A 19,094-nucleotide genomic window follows, 5' to 3' on the forward strand; every position below is an offset into this window, starting at 1 on the left:
TTCATTTTTCCCCTTAATTATTCATTTATGCTTTATTTCTTTAACTTTAATTTACTTTTAGTCGCTTTCCTTTCTTCTTTTCTCTGCATTGTATATCTTTCTTCTCATCCCTCCTTATGCTTCCTTTCTACTTTCTTATCTCTCCCTCTTTTCCTTCTTTCCAATTTTCTGTTCTCACTTTATCCTCTTTTCTTCCTCAATCCCACAATTATATCCTGTCTTAATACTGTCTTCTCTTTATAAAGTTTCACAAAACTTTGTATGAAACATGTTTTCTGAATATATCATGAAAAAAATTGTTTGCTTTTGAAAATGACTTTATTATCTTTTTTTTTGACCATTTTATTTTATTTTTTTTAAATTTTTTTTTTAAATTTTAAAATCTTTACTTCTTACATGTGTTCCCAAACATGAACCCCCCTCCCACCTCCCTCCCCATAACATCTCAGTGGGTCATCCCCATGCACCAACCCCAAGCATGCTGTATCCTGCGTCAGACATGGACTGGCGATTCAATTCTTACATGATAGTATACATGATAGAATGCCATTCGCCCAAATCATCCCACCCTCTCCCTTTCCCTCTGAGTCCAAAAGTCCGTTATACACAGCTGTGTCTTTTTTCCTGTCTTGCATACAGGGTCATCATTGCCATCTTTCTAAATTCCATATATATGTGTTAGTATACTGTATTGGTGTTTTTCTTTCTGGCTTACTTCACTCTGTATAATCAGCTCCAGTTTCATCCATCTCATCAGAACTGCTTCAAATGAATTCTTTTTAACAGCTGAGTAATACTCCATTGTGTATATGTACCTCAGCTTTCTTATCCATTCATCTGCTGATGGACATCTAGGTTGTTTCCATATCCTGGCTGTTATAAACAGTGCTGCGATGAACATTGGGGTACATGTGTCTCTTTCAATTCTGGTTTCCTTGGTGTGTATGCCCAGCAGTGGGGTTGCTGGGTCATAAGGCAGTTCTATTTGCAATTTTTGAAGGAATCTCCACACTGTTCTCCATAGTGGCTGTACTAGTTTGCATTCCCACCAACAGTGTAGGAGGGTTCCCTTTTCTCCACACCCTCTCCAGCATTTATTGCTTGCAGATTTTTGGATCGCAGCCATTCTGACTGGTGTGAAGTGGTACCTCATTGTGGTTTTGATTTGCATTTCTCTGATAATGAGTGATGTGGAGCATCTTTTCATGTGTTTGTTAGCCATCTGTATGTCTTCTTTGGAGAAATGTCTATTTAGTTCTTTGGCCCATTTTTTGAATGGGTCATTTATTTTTCTGGAATTGAGCTGCATAAGTTGCTTGTATATTTTTGAGATTAGTTGTTTGTCAGTTGCTTCATTTGCTATTATTTTCTCCCATTCAGAAGGCTGTCTTTTCACCTTGCTTATAGTTTCCTTTGTTGTGCAGAAGCTTTTAATTTTAATTAGATCCCATTTGTTTATTTTTGCTTTTATTTCCAGAATTCTGGGAGGTGGATCATAGAGGATCCTGCTGTGATTTATGTCGGAGAGTGTTTTGCCTATGTTCTCCTCTAGGAGTTTTATAGTTTCTGGTCTTACATTTAGATCTTTAATCCATTTTGAGTTTATTTTTGTGTGCGGTGTTAGAAAGTGATCTAGTTTCATTCTTTTACAAGTGGTTGACCAGTTTTCCCAGCACCACTTGTTAAAGAGATTGTCTTTACTCCATTGTATATTCTTGCCTCCTTTGTCAAAGATAAGGTGTCCATATGTGTGTGGATTTATCTCTGGGCTTTCTATTTTGTTCCATTGATCTATATGTCTGTCTTTGTGCCAATACCATACTGTTTTGATGACTGTGGCTTTGTAGTAGAGCCTGAAGTCAGGCAAGTTGATTCCTCCAGTTCCATTCTTCTTTCCAAGATTGCTTTGGCAATTCGAGGTTTTTTGTATTTCCATACAAATCTTGAAATTATTTGTTCTAGTTCTGTGAAAAATATGGCTGGTAGCTTGATAGGGATTGCATTGAATTTGTAAATTGCTCTGGGTAGTATACTCATTTTCACTATATTGATTCTTCCAATCCATGAACATGGTATATTTCTCCATCTACCATGTTCATGGATTGAAAATGACTTTATTATCTTTTGTATATTTTTCCTTAAATAGAATTTTATTTCTCTATGACCATTGTTTGATTTTTTTCCCATAAGCAGATAAATATCCTTTGATTTATAAGTAAAATTTTCAGCTACCTTTTATCTCATGTAATTTAATTTTTCCTGTTCATTTTTGGTAATAAAAAGAACCATGATAAATTATTCATATATTACACTCATATCAATACCTCTAACCCATTTAGTCAACTAGTCATTTTAATACAATAAACTATTTTTCACTTTAAAAATCTTTATCCAATAATATGACCTCTAGTTAAAGGTATAAAGGAAAAATTTATAAATTTTTCTAAAAATTACTGCTTATGTAGTTAACAAATATCAAATAATTTCCTTTGAATCCAAAATGAACACTTTTTGCTATGATTAGGTTTATTAAGTGCATTTTTATGACAGGTCTTAAACATTATAAGTACTGAATCCTTAACGAAAGTATATAAAGTTGAAATGTTCACATTTTAAATTTTATAATTGAGTGTTTGGAAGGATTCCTTGAAAATATACTGTTATTTAATAATCAGAAATTTCTTATATTAAGTTGATAGAAGAAATCTCTGCAATCAGCTAATTTCCCAAATTTGTATTATAGAAAATGATACTTATTTACAGGAGATGTGATTTTATGTGTCTGAAATTCACACAGAATTCTCAGTCCAAAGCAAGAACCAGAAAATGTAATGCTTGTAATAGAATATAATAACTTCTCTGGTAGAAGTGGGTACCTTTCCGAAAAAAGGGGGGGGCGGTAATCAGTGGAAAGCATTTCTGGAAGAAAGAATGTGAATGCAAAATCATGACACATGAAACACGTACACTTGCAAGATAAAAGTTGTTCAGTGTGGCTGGAACAAAACATTTAAGATAAGAACAAAAGATATAGGCTACAGGGCCGGCTGGAGCCAGATCATGAAAGCCTTATGTTTCATTCTAAGGAAATTGTATTTTTAACAATAGAGTATCAATGATAAGCCATTGGCAATCAAAAATAAATATTCTTACCTGGCCACAGAGTACATGGAAGTAAATACGGCCTCTTAGCCGAAAGAAAGAAAGGAAAATAAACTAAAATAATTTTTTTTTAAAGCTGTGTAAAATACACGAAATAACGCTTTTCAAACGTGGGACAGTATTCATGATAGGGTCCTGATTCCTGAATGAAAGGAAACAAGTGAGATCAATGTGGCGGTTGCCCTGGTTTTCTGGCCAGAATTATTTTCTGAAATCTAGTGTAATGAGGAAGAATGGAATAAGTGTGTGAGAGTACCTCAGAAACACAGTGGAGACAGAAATTGAACTCTGAAGGGTTGAAGCTTTTGGAATGTTGGGAGGGTAGATAACACTGGAAGAGAATCCCTGGAGACAGAGAAAGAACACCAGGAATCTGTACAGCTCTGTAGGGGATCATCTGTGGCTGAAAATGCCTAGCTGAGTATGCATAGGAAGATACTCTGAGCTTGGGGAAAGCCAGAACTCACACAGTGCTGAGGTATATTAAAGTTCCAACTAATCAGAACACTGGAATGTTTAGAAAAGATCCCAAAAGAGTCATGCCTTTTGTAGTATATCTTAATAAGTCATAGAACAAGAGTCATTCAAACTCACACTAAATAAAATATTTTTAAAAGCTTTTAAATAATTAAGCTGACCTCCACATAGCTTAAACATCTGCTATAACAAAGACTAACAATTTATTAAAGAACAGAACAATGTTTAGAACTCAACAATATAAATATCACAATGGTTAGAATGCAATAAAACATTACTGGTTATGTAAAGAAGCTAATAAATAGAACTAGCTAGAAAAAGAAAGCCAAAGAATTGAGACAGATTCAGATATGATGAAAATTATGGAATCCCCTGATGAGGACAATAAATGGGCAATTATAAAAATATTGAATGATATTAAGAAAAAATGAATGTAGTGAGAAAATAAATAGAATATATTTTAAGTATATGAAATTAAAACTTTACAGAAAAATATTGCAAGCAAATTAAATACTGCAGAAGAAAATATTAGTGAATTTGAAACATTATCTATAGAAACTTCAAGACAGAGAAAAATGATGTAAGAAATGAACAGAGCCTAAATAACTTAAGCTAATATCCATATCTATAATATTTTAAACTCAGAATGGAAAATATGTTTGATGAAATAACATCCAAATCCAAATCTGATGAAAAATATGAAATTTCTCAGCAAACCTCAACCAGGATACAAAATTAAAAAGACATCCACACATTACATATATAGTAAGAAAGCCAAGAATGACTGCAGACATCTTATCAGAAAAAAGGAATGCAGAAAAATCTTATGAATACCAATGGAAAGCAAAACAAAACAAAACCAACCTAGAATAACAAACTTTGAAAATATCCTTCAAAAGTAAAGCCAAAATAAAGAATCAAGAATAGAAACCAAGAATCTTGTGTCATCAAGCTTGCATCTTTAAATAACACAAAGATCAAAGAAGAATTTACTTATTAGAAAGATAATTGGAAAATATTTGAACCAAATGAAAATGAAAACACAACTAATCTAAATTTAGGGATACTTAAAGTGCCCTGGATAAGGAAGTGGCCACCCACTCCAGTTTTCTTGCCTGGAAAATACCGTGGACAGAGGAGCCTAGCAGGCAAGAGTCCATACAAGTCACAGAGTTGGACACAACTAAAGAACAACAAAAACATCATGACTACAAACAGGTTTATGTCTCTAATTCTTATTTTATAAAAAAGGGAAATCTTTAAAATCAATCCTCTAAGAGTCTGCCTTAAAAAAACTAGAAAAAGAAGAGCAAAAGAATAGAAAGTAAGTTGAAGGAAGGAAATTATAAAGTCAGAGTAGAAATAAATGATATAGAAAATGGATTAACAGTAGACAAAAACATATAAAAACCAAAAGATTTCTTAGAAAGAATAAGTAAAATTGATAAAATTTTAGATAAAGCCATAAAAGGAAAAGTGCACTATCATTTTCACTAATGAAATAGATGATGTTAATAACAGCTTCTATAGACATTTGATGTAGATGATAGTAATGGGATGTTATAAGTAGTTTTAATGGTAGTAAATTTGACATCTTAGATAAAATGGGTAAATTTCTTAAAAGAAAAATTGCTAACCACTCAAAGAAGAATATGTACAATATATAAATATCCCATTATCAAAATTTTTAATTCGCAGTTAGTACTCTTCCCATAGAGAAGGAAATGGCAACACTCCAATATTCTTACCTGGAGAATCCCATGGACAGAGAAGAAGACTGGCAGGCTATACAGGCCATGGGGTCGCAAGGGTTGGAGATGACTGAGCAACTAAACCACCACTACCACTCTTGCTAAAAAGAAAATTCCAGTTCCAATATTTTCACTGGTACATTCTGAGCAATATTTAATAAACTAATACCAAGCTCACATAAACTCTCAGAAAATGTAAAACCAGCATTGACCAAGTTCCAAAGTCAGCATAGATATAACAAGGACAAAAAAAATAAATTTTACTCAGAATATTGATGCAAAATTTCTTAACTAAATACAAGCAACACAAATCTAATAATTTATAAAAGGGTAATATATTATGACTATGGTGGTTTACCTGAGAAATCCATGATTGTTATAACATTTAATAATTAATGCAACTTACTATATTATTCTGTCAACAACTAAAACGATTTAGAAAAAAATTATAATGAAAAAATAATAATCTAATAATAATAACTGAAAAAGAAATAAATAACTTAACAATTGTTATCTACAAAAATACTACAACTGATATCATATTAATACTTGATGTTGAAGACAATGCATTTCTCCCAAGACTGGGTAAAAGTAAAGAGTATTTGCTATCACTACCTCATTGTAGCATTGTATTAGAAGACTTAATGAAATAAGGCAAGAAAAAGAAATATAGGTGAAAAACTTGCCTTTATTTTCAGAAGATATACTTGTAAACAAAACAGAAATCAAATTAAAAATATGGAATCCACATATACTCATAATAATTTTAGAAATAATGGGATTTATCATGATTATTATGAGTATAGGTTAATATACAAATGTCACTTATTTTATATACTATAAGGCAATGCAAAATGTAAAAATAGATCAAAATAACCATTTAAAATAATGTCAAGAACTATATACAATCCTATAATACATGTAATAAATGTGTGTCAGCCTCCTGAAATGAAAGTAAACATTTCCAAATGAAATTAAAAATTCAAATATGTATATATACACATATAGTTATTTATGGGTTAAAGAGTTCACCATTTTTGCATATAAAATATCCCCAATAAGTCAATATATTTAACATATCAATCAAAATTCCAGCAAATTACTGATGCTTCTTTCACTCCATGTTTTGTCAATTTTTTTGTCTCTTTTTCTGTTTTGGGTGTTTTATATTTTACATTGTCTATCACTATATTGTCAAATATAGTTAATTAATCTTTTCTTCAGCAGTATCTAATATCCTATTAATCCCATCCAGTATTTTTAAGTTTTAGATTTTATAATTTTTATGTGCCTCAAATTTTTCACCTTTTTAGTTTTAGAATTTTAACTTCTTTCTTTTTAAACTTTTTTTTTTCATACTTCTCCCTAATATCCTCAGTTTTTTTTTTTTTAACTTAACTGAACACACAGAATTTAATTAAAATATGCTTTAATGTCATTGTCTATCTATTATACGCATCTGTGGCATTTCTGGGTTCTTTCTATTGAATGAAATTTGTACACATCGAGGGTGATGTTTTCCTAATTTTTGCATGCTTAGTAACTTTGTATTCAAATTCAGTCACAGTGAATTTAAGTTAATGCTAGATAGTTCTGTGTTATTTACAATATATTTTTAAGCAGAACAATGGAATGATCAGATTTACAATTTGAAAATGTAAACACATCCCAAGTATAGGGCCACTGGAGACAATTTCACTAAAATAAGGAGGCCCAGTTAGAAACTATTACAGTAATCCAAGAGAATTTATGAGAGGTTAATGGATGCCTAGGGCTTCCCTGATGGCTCAGATGGTAAGAAATCTGCCTCCAATGCAGAAGACTTGGGTTCAGTCCCTGGTTTGGGATGATCCTCTTAAGAAGGGAATGGCAACCCACTCCAGTATTCTTGCTTACAGAATTTCATGGATAGAGGAGTCTGGTGGGCTATAGTTCATGGGTTCCCAAAAAGTCAAACACAAATGAGTGACTAATATTTTCACAATTAGTGCCTAGCACGGTGCCTATCAAATGGTAATGCTGGATAATTATTTGTGTTGCACTGATTCTTAATCTAATTATTTGCACTACCGTTTCTGATTTATAGAATATTTTATTTTGGAAAACAATTCTATGCTGAAGGAAGCTATCCTGAAAAAGAAGATAGTAAAGTCAGAAATTAAAATGCTTCATATTGACGACTATGGTAAAGTTTTGTGCATGCTTCATCATTCAAGAACAACTTTCTCTGTACCTTATAGTTTTACATGTAAATGACTCTCCATCTTTAATATTTTGCTCTTTCTTTAAAAGAACTTCCTTTACAGTTGTCCTTTCCAAAAGATTTTACGGACCGAAACCAGTATGCTCTTCTGTTAATAATGTAAGTATTTTATTTGTTTTTGGAATAAAGGAATCTAAAAAGTTTAGTATTTTTTTTCTTTTATGTCCCACATGCCAATATTCTGATTAAAAACCTACAGAAGAAATCCCATGTGTGTAGTTAAGCAGGACAGCTGTCAGTTGTGTGAGTTCCTCAAGGACACCACCACTAAATAATATGGAAGTGTGTATAATTGTTTTTGCTTCTTACATCCCAGACTGAACTCAGTGTTACTCCTGGAAATAATGACTCATACATTTAGTTTATGGATGTCTGATTAGCAATTACTTAAGCTCTATCTTCCCTTTGTTTTTTTTTTTTTTTTTACTTTACAATATTGTATTGGTTTTGCCATACATTGACATGAATCTGCCACATTTGTACATGTGTTCCCCCTCCTGAACCTCCCTCCCTCCGCCCTCCCCATCCCATCCCTCTGGGTCATCCCAGTGCACCAGCCCCAAGCACCCTGTATGATGCATCGAACCTGGACTCACGATTCATTTCACATATGATAATATACATGTTTCAGTGTCATTGTCCCATATCATCCCACCCTCTCCCACAGAGTCCAAAAGACTGTTCTATACATCTGCATCTCTTTTGCTGTCTCTCATACAGGGTTATCATTATCATCTTTCTAAATTCCATATATATGTGTTAATATACTGTATTGGTGTTTTTTCTTTCTGGCTTACTTCACTCTGTATAATAGGCTTCACCTTGGCTCAGACAGTAAAGTGTTTGCCTGCAATGCGGGAGACTCGGGTTTGATTCCTGGGTCGGGAAGATCCCCTGGAGAAGGTAATGGCAATCCACTCCAGCACTCTTGCCTGGAAAATCCCATGGACGGAGGAACCTGATAGGCTACAGCCCATGGAGTCACAAAGAGTCAGACACTACTGAGCGACTTCACTTCACTTCCACTTCATCCACCTCAATAGAACTGATTCAAATGTTTTTTTTTTTTTCTTAATAAATGATAGTGGTCTATACTTTTTTTTTCTTTGTGATATATTTATCATATCAAAGTTATGCTAAATTTTAAAAGTCATTTTTAAAAAAATGTGGTGAGAGCACTTAAAGTGAGATCTATTCCCTGAGCAAAATGTTAGGTATATAGTACAGTGTTGTTGACTATAGGCACAACGTTGTACAACAGATCTCTAGAACTATTCCTTTTGCATGATTGAAACTCAGTGCTCATTAAACAGCTACTCCCCATTCCTCCCTTCCCTCTATCCCCATCCTGCTCTCAGCTTCTATGAATCTATTTTAGATGCCTCACTCAAGTGGAATCATGCAATATTTGCCCCCTTCTGTGATCAGTTATTTTAGTTAGCATAAAGGTACATCCGTGTTTTCACATCTAAGCTTTTTACTTTTTATTAGCTCTTTTGCAACATTGAGGAAGCATTTATTTCCACTGCCAAAACAATCAGTTAAGTTTGAATCATTCTTATCAGTTTTCCTTCTTGGATTTAAGACCAGCAGGAAGCCCTTCCCATGCTTAGAAAAACCTGACTCAGGTTTTTCCAATCTGGAATTGACTATGGAATTGAAGTCATCCATACTTTCTGTGAGAGCACATTGTGACTACGTAGTATTGGGCACAGAGGCCTCTGTAGAATTGTTTTCCTGAGTGTAATTATTAATAGTTATTTTCCTTATTGAGAACCCAGCTAACACTGCTTTGACAGCACTTAAAAAAGAGTAGAAATGAAAATAACCTTACTTGTTATGACTCCTGAATGTGGACAATAAGTCTGTGTAATCAAACTGTCTGAGTTCAAATTCCAGTTTTGTCATTCATTAACAGTGTATCCTTGAAAAAGTTGCTTAACCTTATTTAAGGCTCAGTTTATCCAAATATAAAATGAGAGTTATAGTTTATCTTATGTTTTAAGGCTGCTTTTTAGATTAAATGAAATAACATATAAAGTGTTTAGTACAGATGACTTTTATAACTATTGTGATTATAATTCATTATTTTTATGCAGATTGCATTTAGATATTTTGATACATATAAACAATTTATCATTTCATTTTAATAAGTCAGATAATACAGAAAATGCAATAGTTAATGGTTTTACTTCCTCTATTATTTATTCCTAACTCTAATACCATAACCTAACTTTCTACTTTGTCATTTATGGCTGGAGGCCCTGAAAGTTCTTGGCATCTTCCTGAAGAAGTTGTTATTTGCTCTTATGTTAACTCCTTCTTCTGTAACTTCTCTTTCATTTAGTTCTTTTTAATTTTCTCTTTTTTTTATTGAAGTATAGTTGATTTACATTTCATGTGTACAGTAAAACTTTATGTATGTTCTTTTTCAGGTTCTTTTCCATTAGGGATTATTAGAAGATATTTACTATAGTTCCCTATGTTCCTTGTTGCTTATCTATTTTATATACAGTAGTGTGTATATGTTAATCCTAAACTCTTAATCTATGCTTCTTCCCAACCCTTTCCTCTTTGGTAACTATAAATTTGTTTTCTGTGAGGCTATTTCTCTTTTGTAAATAAAATCATTTGTATCATTTTTTTTTAAGATTCCACGTATAAGGGATATCATATGACATTTGTCTTTCTCTGGCTTACTTCATTTAGTGTGATAATCTCTATTTGCATTCATGCTGCTACAAATGGCATTATTTCATTCCTTTCTGTGGCTGAATATTCAGTTCTTATTTGAAGTATATGTGTGATTTATTGGGGAAAATATCTCAGGCACTAAAATGAGAACAAAATGGAAAAAAAATTCTCACCCTCATCTTCTGTTTCATTATACCTCCTTTTGGGAAAAGAAATTATTGTTTTTATTCACTGAGAAATAAGGCTTCTCAGGGAAAAGAACCCTAGTAGGCATCTTTCCTTGAAGCTTGACTTAACATATGCAAGGGGACATATTGACAGTTCTTCCCATTGGTATATCCTCTGGTTCCAAAGTATAACAACACTTTGGGGGAAAATGTAGACAAGAGTTCTAATTCCCTTTGTATCTTTGAGTCAAAGGATTCAGCTAGCTTGTCCTACCATCAGATTTGTCCTTTGGTCTGAGTGATTTTTAGTTCATGAGAGGAATATGAAGAATAACCCAAGACTCAACTCTCTTATTAGAATGCTTCAAGTCTTTTTTAGAGGCAGGAGAGTAAAGATAGTGGTTTTAGGAATAAGATAGCCTTAGTTTCTAATCTGAGTTCAAAGATTTACCAGTGTATTGTTTAATTTTTTAAGCTTCAGTTTCCTTATAAATAAATTGAAGACAATAACATGGAATAATTTATATAAACATGTCACCATAGTGTCTGAAAGATCATAAACATTTGCACTTAGTGTTTAATAAATTTTAGCCATAAATGTAATTATTATTAGTAGTAATAGTCATTTTAATATTTAAAAGTATCAATATAGACATTTAATACTATATTTTAGCATCCATAAAATTATTTAATAGACATTATTAAAGCAGATAAGATAGTTAGGCCTGTAGAGTTTACTTTGCTACTATTTTTGTTAATGAAGAAAATAAAAATGAGTATTAATTCATTATTTTTCATTTGTTTTCATATGCTGACTACACTAAATATTAATTTACTTTATCCAGACTCCTTGATTTTCAGAGGTAAATTCTCAGAAATTCCACAGAATATAACCTATAAAGCCCAACTGAGGAATTTTTTATTTTATATTTAAAAAATGATCTATTGCTTTGAGCTACATGATCATTCCTAAAATATTTAAATTTGGAAGTCCATATAGGTCAGAATGGTTTTAAGTGTTTTTTAAGTGTTATTAGATAAAGTGTTGGAGAGAAGGAAACGGCAACCCACTCCAGTATTCTTGCCTAGAGAATCCTGTGGACAGAAGAGCCTGGTGGCTGCCGTCTATTGGGTTGCAGAGTCGTACACGACTGAAGCAACTTAGCAGCAGCAGATAAAGTGTCTTTTAAGTGTTAGATTGTTTATAATATATAAATTTATATAAATACATATGACTAAATTATATATTTATATAAATATAATATATAAAACATATAAAATATGATCTAAAATTAGATTGTTTATAATATAAGGTCATTTGTTCCCCTTAAGATTAAGTCTGTGTTCAGTGATAAGTAAACTCCCCACTCAAAAAAAGAAAATAATAATAATTTTTTTCCTTAAGTGGGAAATTTGACAGTCAAGAATAATAAAACAAGGAACTATTACTTAAATGAGGCTAAGAAATGATTTAGTGATTTTGGTATCACTACTTTATTGCTATTCTGTGCAGTGCATCTATTACCTGACAGACCCTGAATCACTTCCTCATCCATAGAGATGCATTTACATCCAGGAAATTCTATAATGAATGCATAATTGGAGACCAGCTGCAGCAATCTGAAGAGGTGAAGGAAAATTGGCCTTGAAGGAAGTAGCCTCTAGCCATTTGCAATCCTCTTTCTGCTAAGTCTTCATTATGGAACCTCAGAAGAAATGATCCTCTGATGACCTCTCTGTAGCCATATTTTCTGAAACTCAAACCTAATTTCATGATATTGAAAGTACAGGTGAATCAATGGCAACTGAATATTTTACCGTAATAGAAAATCTAAGAAGCATAGCCTTGACAAATGTTTCTCAGTAGTCTCTGTGTGGTCATGACCCTCTTTTCATTTCCTACTTCCCTATTGTCCTTCTGGATGCCTAAATGTCTTTCTCTAGTTTTTCTCTGTTGTGTTATAATGAGTACTTAAGAACCCAGTAGTCTGTATTCATATTTATACCTATTCTATTTCCATCTAGTCTATAGTATATATGCTGTATTCATCCATATCCATTTCAGCATATATTGCTTTGAATTATTATTTCTTAGTGTGTGAAAGTGTTATTCAGTCAGTCATGTCTGACTTTTTGCAACCCCATGGGGGTGTAGCCACAACACTCCTCTATCCATGGAATTCTCTAGGCGAGGATATTGGAGTGAGCAGCCATTCCCTGTTCCAGTGGTCTTCCAAACCCAGGGATTAAAACAAGGCCTCTGCCTTGCAGGCAGATTCTTTACTGTCTGAACCACCTTCTATTATTCTTATTCTAATCCTGTATGTGTAATTTAGTACAATACACATTTACTATGTTGCTTTTATGTGCAAGAAGCTGTGCTAATGGTTGAGAGGGGAAAAAAAAGGTTACAAGCACATTGAAATCTGTAATCATTTTTTAAGATCTTATCTCCACAATACCTAGCACACATAAAGGAACCTTATGAAAACTTACTGACTAAACTGTAATTATTTGAATAGTCCAAGGCTGAATATTACAGCTAAAGATGTTAAAGGTGTTTATTTGATAAATAAATGAATATGAATGTAAACAGAGAAGGCAATGGCACCCTACTCCAGTACTCTTACCTGGAAAATCCCATGGATGGAGGAGCCTGGTAGGCTGCAGTCCATGGGATCGCAAAGAGTTGGACACGGCTGAATGACTTCACTTTCACTTTTCACTTTCATGCTTTGGAGAAGGAAATGGTAGCCCACTCCAGTGTTCTTGCCTGGAAAATCCCAGGGATGGGGGAGCCTGGTGGGCTGCCGTCTATGGGGTCACACAGAGGTGGACACGACTGAAGCAACTTAGCAGCAGCAGTAGCAGTAGCATGAATGTAAAGGCCTACAGCCTGGGAAGAAGCAGTGTAAACAGATGTACTATTTTATTAGAGAACATTTTTTTTTTTTCTTTGTTTGCTGTGTTCCTGAAGACAAGTATAGCAAGCTAAGGAGTTTCATTCAGTACCAAGAAATCATCATGTCTTCCTATTTTATTTTATTTTTTTATATATATAATTGTTTTATGTTAACTTGCAATGGGTTTATTGTGATTATTTTTATTTATGTCTTCCCATTTTCTACTTTTTCCTGTTCAGCTTATCCATGCCACCCTTGATAAAGGTCTAATGCAGGGAGACAGTGACTATTCAACAAATTACATTAATTTCCAGAATGCAACATACTCTCTCATGCTCTTATGACTTAGTTCCATCTCACTGAATTAATCTTCCTTGAAATTATAATGAATTCTGGTTCATCTATCATCTTATCTTCCTGAAGCTTTCTTTCACCATGCTCATCAGCCCATCTAACAATCTCAAGTCTATGCCTCCTCCTACAGTGACAGCCTTCTGTTCAAAGTCTTCGCATATATCTTAAACAATGTTGATCCAGCAGTTACTTTTCCAACTCACCCTAATTTTATGAGGATATTTTTAACATACTATTTAGGGAATTTCTGACTCCCATTAGATTTTGCACCAATGTTTCTGAGGGAAAATCCACAATCTAGAAGTGAATACTCAAATAAATAATTTATAGAATGAAATTATTATATCATGAAATATTAAGAGAGGTATGTTGATTTTTTATTTAACATATTCCATATATTAAATGATGTCTTACTTATTTGTGTATTCCTCCTAGCAACTAGTTTTTGCAGTCACTGCTCAAGTATGCATTGAGTGAGTGGATAGATAATGTCCAGAAACCAGATGAACATGGTTATTACCCCATTGCCCCACTGTGTCATTTTAATTTGAGAATACTACCCATTTTTATCTAGCATTTTTATCATTTAATCAATGTTATTCATATCAGAGTCCTGCAACTTTGTCATCTTAATGGAACTGAGTTTTTTGTCAGCTCTTTTGTATAGTTAATCTCTTAAAAAGCAGGATATAATTAATTGACACATTGGATAATCCAGCTACTCATCTCCAGTAGTCAAGATGACATCACTACTTTTTTCATACACACATTTTCCTTTCAATAAACAATACTGATATTGTTTAAAATGTTGACTACCAGAGATGCCTTGTTTTGAGTTTTGAACCTATGGGATCATCCAAGAGCCCACACTCTTCTTCAAGTCCCACACCAGGAAGATGGTATATCTGAATGAGTCAATTCTAATCTGCCACCTTGCTCTCTACCTATACTTCCTTTTCTGTGATTAAGTGCTATATCATCTCCTAGTTTTTATTCCACTCTGATGCTGGTATGAATTTTCTGAGATCCATATCTGAAAATGTGGCTCTCCTGGGTAAAATACTCTCACTATTATTCTCCAGTTGATTTAAAGTTCATATTTCCTAACACAGCATACAAAAACATCTTCACCTGATTTCCACTTAACTCTTCATGTCATTCTGTCTCCATCCACCCTCTAAAGAGAGATTCACTGCTCTAGATATTTTTGAAAACTGTTTTATTATGGGAAATACTAGCTTCTCAATCATTTCTCTGTATCTTTTCCCACAATCTTCCAGTACCTTTAGTTTCCTTTTCCAACTGGAAAAGTTCTATTAATATTTCAAGCAATACTTTTATATAATTCTATGTATACCTCTGTTGTAACATGAAACCACACTAGGTTACTATTTTTGCTTTGCTGTCTCTTCTTTTAAACTATAAACTCATTCATGATAACAGCTCTTTTTGTATTGTCTTGCCTTAACACAGTGTTTGTAGCATTTATGTTCATAAGATATTGATTGAATGAATGAGTATATGAATGAAGGAACACATGAATTAGAATAAACAAAGAAATTAATCAACTCTAAAGTTAGTCATCAGGAATGACTGATGTCATAGTAGAGAAAAAGAAAAAAAATGATCTGAGAGTTTATAATGTGTTACAATTAGAATTTTGGTTATGTAAATTTCTCTGCAGTTTTAGTTTCCCTCTCAGAAAAACATGAGGTGAGCTTCTCATTTCCCTTACAGTCTTTCTGCATAAAGCTAAATAAGAGGTTTCTGTACTATCTTTTCACTGTTTCTCTTTTGATTATTGAGATTATCTTCTTAAAGTAATAGGATTTAATAATAGCTAATATTTATTGCTTATTGTACAAGGGACATCATGCTAAGGATGTATAAATACCATCTTTAATCCTTATAGAAACCAAGTAAGATAAATATAATTGTCCTCAGTTTAACACAAGGAAATCATGAATTTATATAATATACAAATCCAAGATCATGAACAGGACAAAATTAGGGTTTGAACTCAAGGTGTTTTTAATTTTCTTTTCAGACCAGAAAGCTCTGCTTTGTCTATTACATAATAGTCTACCTAGATATCCTATTATATGATAATTATCACTGGAAGATTATCAAGAATGCTGTCCAGAATCAATAGAGACTTCTCTAAAACCAAAATCATATGACCTTTTGTTCCTTCCACTTAACAGTTTATAATAACCTCTGGAATGTAATATTTCCCACCTGTACCATGTTAATAGTTTAGTGTAAAGTAAAAATTCCAAAAATCTTGAGTAAGTTCCTAGAAGGGCCACATGAAAGATCAAATACTCAGTCCACATTATTTCATATAATTCCAAATTTTGATCAAAGAATTCACTTTATGGCACTCCTTTCATCTCTTTATTTATTATGTGGCTTCATAGACTTTTGAGCGGATGAGATTGTTAGAAGTAAGCTTGTTTCACTTTCCAAGAAAAAGACAATATATTTCAAAATTTCTATAACATTATTTAAATATGCACTTGTTCATGCCAAATACATACCTATTTCACTTAAAGATAGCACATTTACTGAAAGTATTTGGACAAGAAAGGTAGCTAGTACTTGTACTTGTCTCAAAAAGTCATTATTACTGCTTTGCTGTGTAGTGAAGTTGCTCAGTCGTGTCCGACACTTTGCGACCCCATGGACTGTAGCCTATCAGGCTCCTCCGTCCATGGGATTTTCCAGGCAAGAGTGCTAGAGTGGATTGCCATTTCCTTCTCCAGGGGATCTTCCCAACTCAGGAATCGAACCCAGGTCTCCTGCATTGCAGGCAGACGCTTTACTGTGTAAGGAGAGTCAAATTTTAAGTTACTACTTTTCTTCATTCTTGTTCATGTTCCTCATTTAAGTGGATGTAAAATGTACTCACATTATAATACCCATGAAATAATTAAGAGAAGTCAGTGGCATTTAATCTTGATAATGGAAATGGAGAAGGTGATCATTGCTTTTTATATTATTCTTGAACAGTTTAGACCTTGTTCCTCATAATCTTTGGATAATATGTTGTAATGTCAATATTAAATTCTAGAGTCAGTCAGTTAGTTTTCTCAGTGATGTCTGAATTGTTGCGACCACATTTCTGCAGCATGCCAGGCCTCCCTATCCATCACCAACTGCCGGAGTTTACTCAAACTCATGTCCATTGAGTCGTGATGTCATCCAGCCATTTCATCCTCTGTTGTCCCTTTCTCCTGCCTTCAATCTTTCCCACCATCAGGGTCTTTTCAAATGAGTCAGCTCTTCGCATCAGATGGCCAAAGCATTGGAGTTTCAGCTTCAACATCAGTCCTTCCAACAAATATTCAGGACTGATTTCTTTTAGGATGGACTGATTGGATCTTCTTGCAGTCAGGGGACTCTCAAGAGTCTTCTCCAGTACCACAGTTCAAAAGTATCAATTCTTCAGTGCTCAGCTTTCTTTACAGTCCAACTCTCACATACATACATGACTACTGGAAAAACCAAAGCTTTAACTGGATGGACCTTTGTTGGCAAAGTAATGTCTCTCCTTTTTAATATGCTCTCTAGGTTGGTCCTAACTTTTCTTCCAAGGAGTAAGCGTCTTTTAATATCATGGCTGCAGTCAGAATCTGCAGTGATTTTGGAGCCCCCCAAAATAAAGTCTACCACCGTCTCCACTGGTTCCACATCTATTTTCTAGGAACTATTGGGACCAGATGCCATGATCTTAGTTTTCTGAATGTTGAGCTTTAAGCCAACTTTTTCACTCTCCTCTTTCACTTTCATCAAGAGGCTCTTTAGTTTGTCTTCACTTTCTACCATGAGGGTGGTGTCATCTAGATATCTGAATTTATTGATATTTCTCCCAGCAATATACTCACCACCAGAAACACAGGCTTTGAAACTGTAAGATGGAGTCTGGTCAGATGCATAAATAAACTTGTCCATATCAAACACCTGGAGTAACAGGCAAATTTGGCCTCTGAGCAGAGAATGAAGCAGGGGAAAGGCTAATAGAGTTTTGCCAAGAGAACACACTGGTCATAGAAACACCATCTTCCAACAACACAAGAGAAGACTCAACACATGGACCTCACCAGATGGTCAATACTGAAATCAAATTGATTATATTCTTGGCAGCCAAAAATGGAAAAGCTCTATACGGTCTGCAAAAACAAAATTGGGAGCTGACTGTGGCTCAGATCATGAACTCCTTATTGCCAAATTCAGACTTAAATTGAAAAAAGTAGGGAAAACCACTAGACCATTCAGATACGACCTAAATCAAATTCCTACCAATTATACAGTGGAAGTGAGAGCGAGATTTAAGGGGCTAGATCTGATAGACAGAGTGCCTGATGAACTATGGCCGGAGGTTCCTGAAATTGTACAGGAAACAGGGATCAAGACCATCCCCAAGGAAAAGAAATGCAAAAAAGCAAATGGCCCTCTGAGGACGCCTTACAAATAGCTGTGAAAAGAAGAGAAGCAATCTCTTCAAGAAAATTAAAGATACCAAGGGAATATTTCATGCAAAAATGGGCTCAATAAAGGACAGAAATGGTATGAAACTAACAAGAGTAAACGATACTAAGAAGTCGCAAGAATATACAGAAAGTTAAAGTGAAAGTGAAGTCGTTCAGTTGTGTCCCACTCTTTGCAACCCCATGGACACCAGGCTCCTCCGTCCATGGGATTTTCTAGGCAAGAGTACTGGAGTGGGTTGCTATATCCTTCTCCAGGGACTTCCTGACCCAGGGATCAAACCCAGGTCTCCCACATTGTAGACAGACACTTTACCATCTGAGCCACCAGGGAAGTCTAAGGAACTGTACAAAAAAGATCTTCATGGCCCAGATAATCACGATGGTGTGATCACTTACGTAGAGCCAGGCATTCTGGAAAGTAAAGTCAAGTGGGCCTTAGGAAGAATCACTATGAACAAACCTAGTGGAGGTGATGGAATTCCAGTTGAGCTATTTCAAATCCTAAAAGATGATGTTGAGAAAGTGCTGCACTCAGTATGCCCACACATTTGGAAAACTCAGCAGTGGCCACAGGACTGGAAAAAGTAAGTTTTCATTCCAATCCCAAAGAAAGGCAATGCCAAAGAATGCTCAAACTACTGCACAATTGCACTCATCTCACATGCTAGTAGAATGATGCTCAAAATTCTCTAAACCAGGCTTCAACAATACATGAACTGTGAAATTCCAGATGTTCAAGCTGATTTTAGAAAAGGCAGAGGAACCAGAAATCAAATTGCCAACATCTGCTGTATCATCGAAAAAGCAAAAGAGTTCCAGAAAAACATCTA

The 19,094-nt window shown here is 34.1% G+C and overlaps 1 protein-coding gene across 1 annotated transcript in view; it reads left to right on the forward strand.

The window, feature by feature from the left end:
• The window catches only part of DPP10 (dipeptidyl peptidase like 10), a 755,039-nt gene that overhangs the window by 707,000 nt on the left and 28,945 nt on the right, over window positions 1–19,094 (forward strand). The window contains exons 18-19 of the mRNA XM_068969380.1: window positions 7,477–7,575; window positions 7,683–7,752. Coding sequence (XP_068825481.1) covers window positions 7,477–7,575; window positions 7,683–7,752 — 169 coding nt within the window. The remainder of the gene's footprint in view (window positions 1–7,476; window positions 7,576–7,682; window positions 7,753–19,094) is intronic.

The sequence above is a fragment of the Capricornis sumatraensis genome, chromosome 3, assembly GCF_032405125.1.
Source record: "Capricornis sumatraensis isolate serow.1 chromosome 3, serow.2, whole genome shotgun sequence".
Lineage (NCBI taxonomy): Eukaryota > Metazoa > Chordata > Mammalia > Artiodactyla > Bovidae > Capricornis > Capricornis sumatraensis.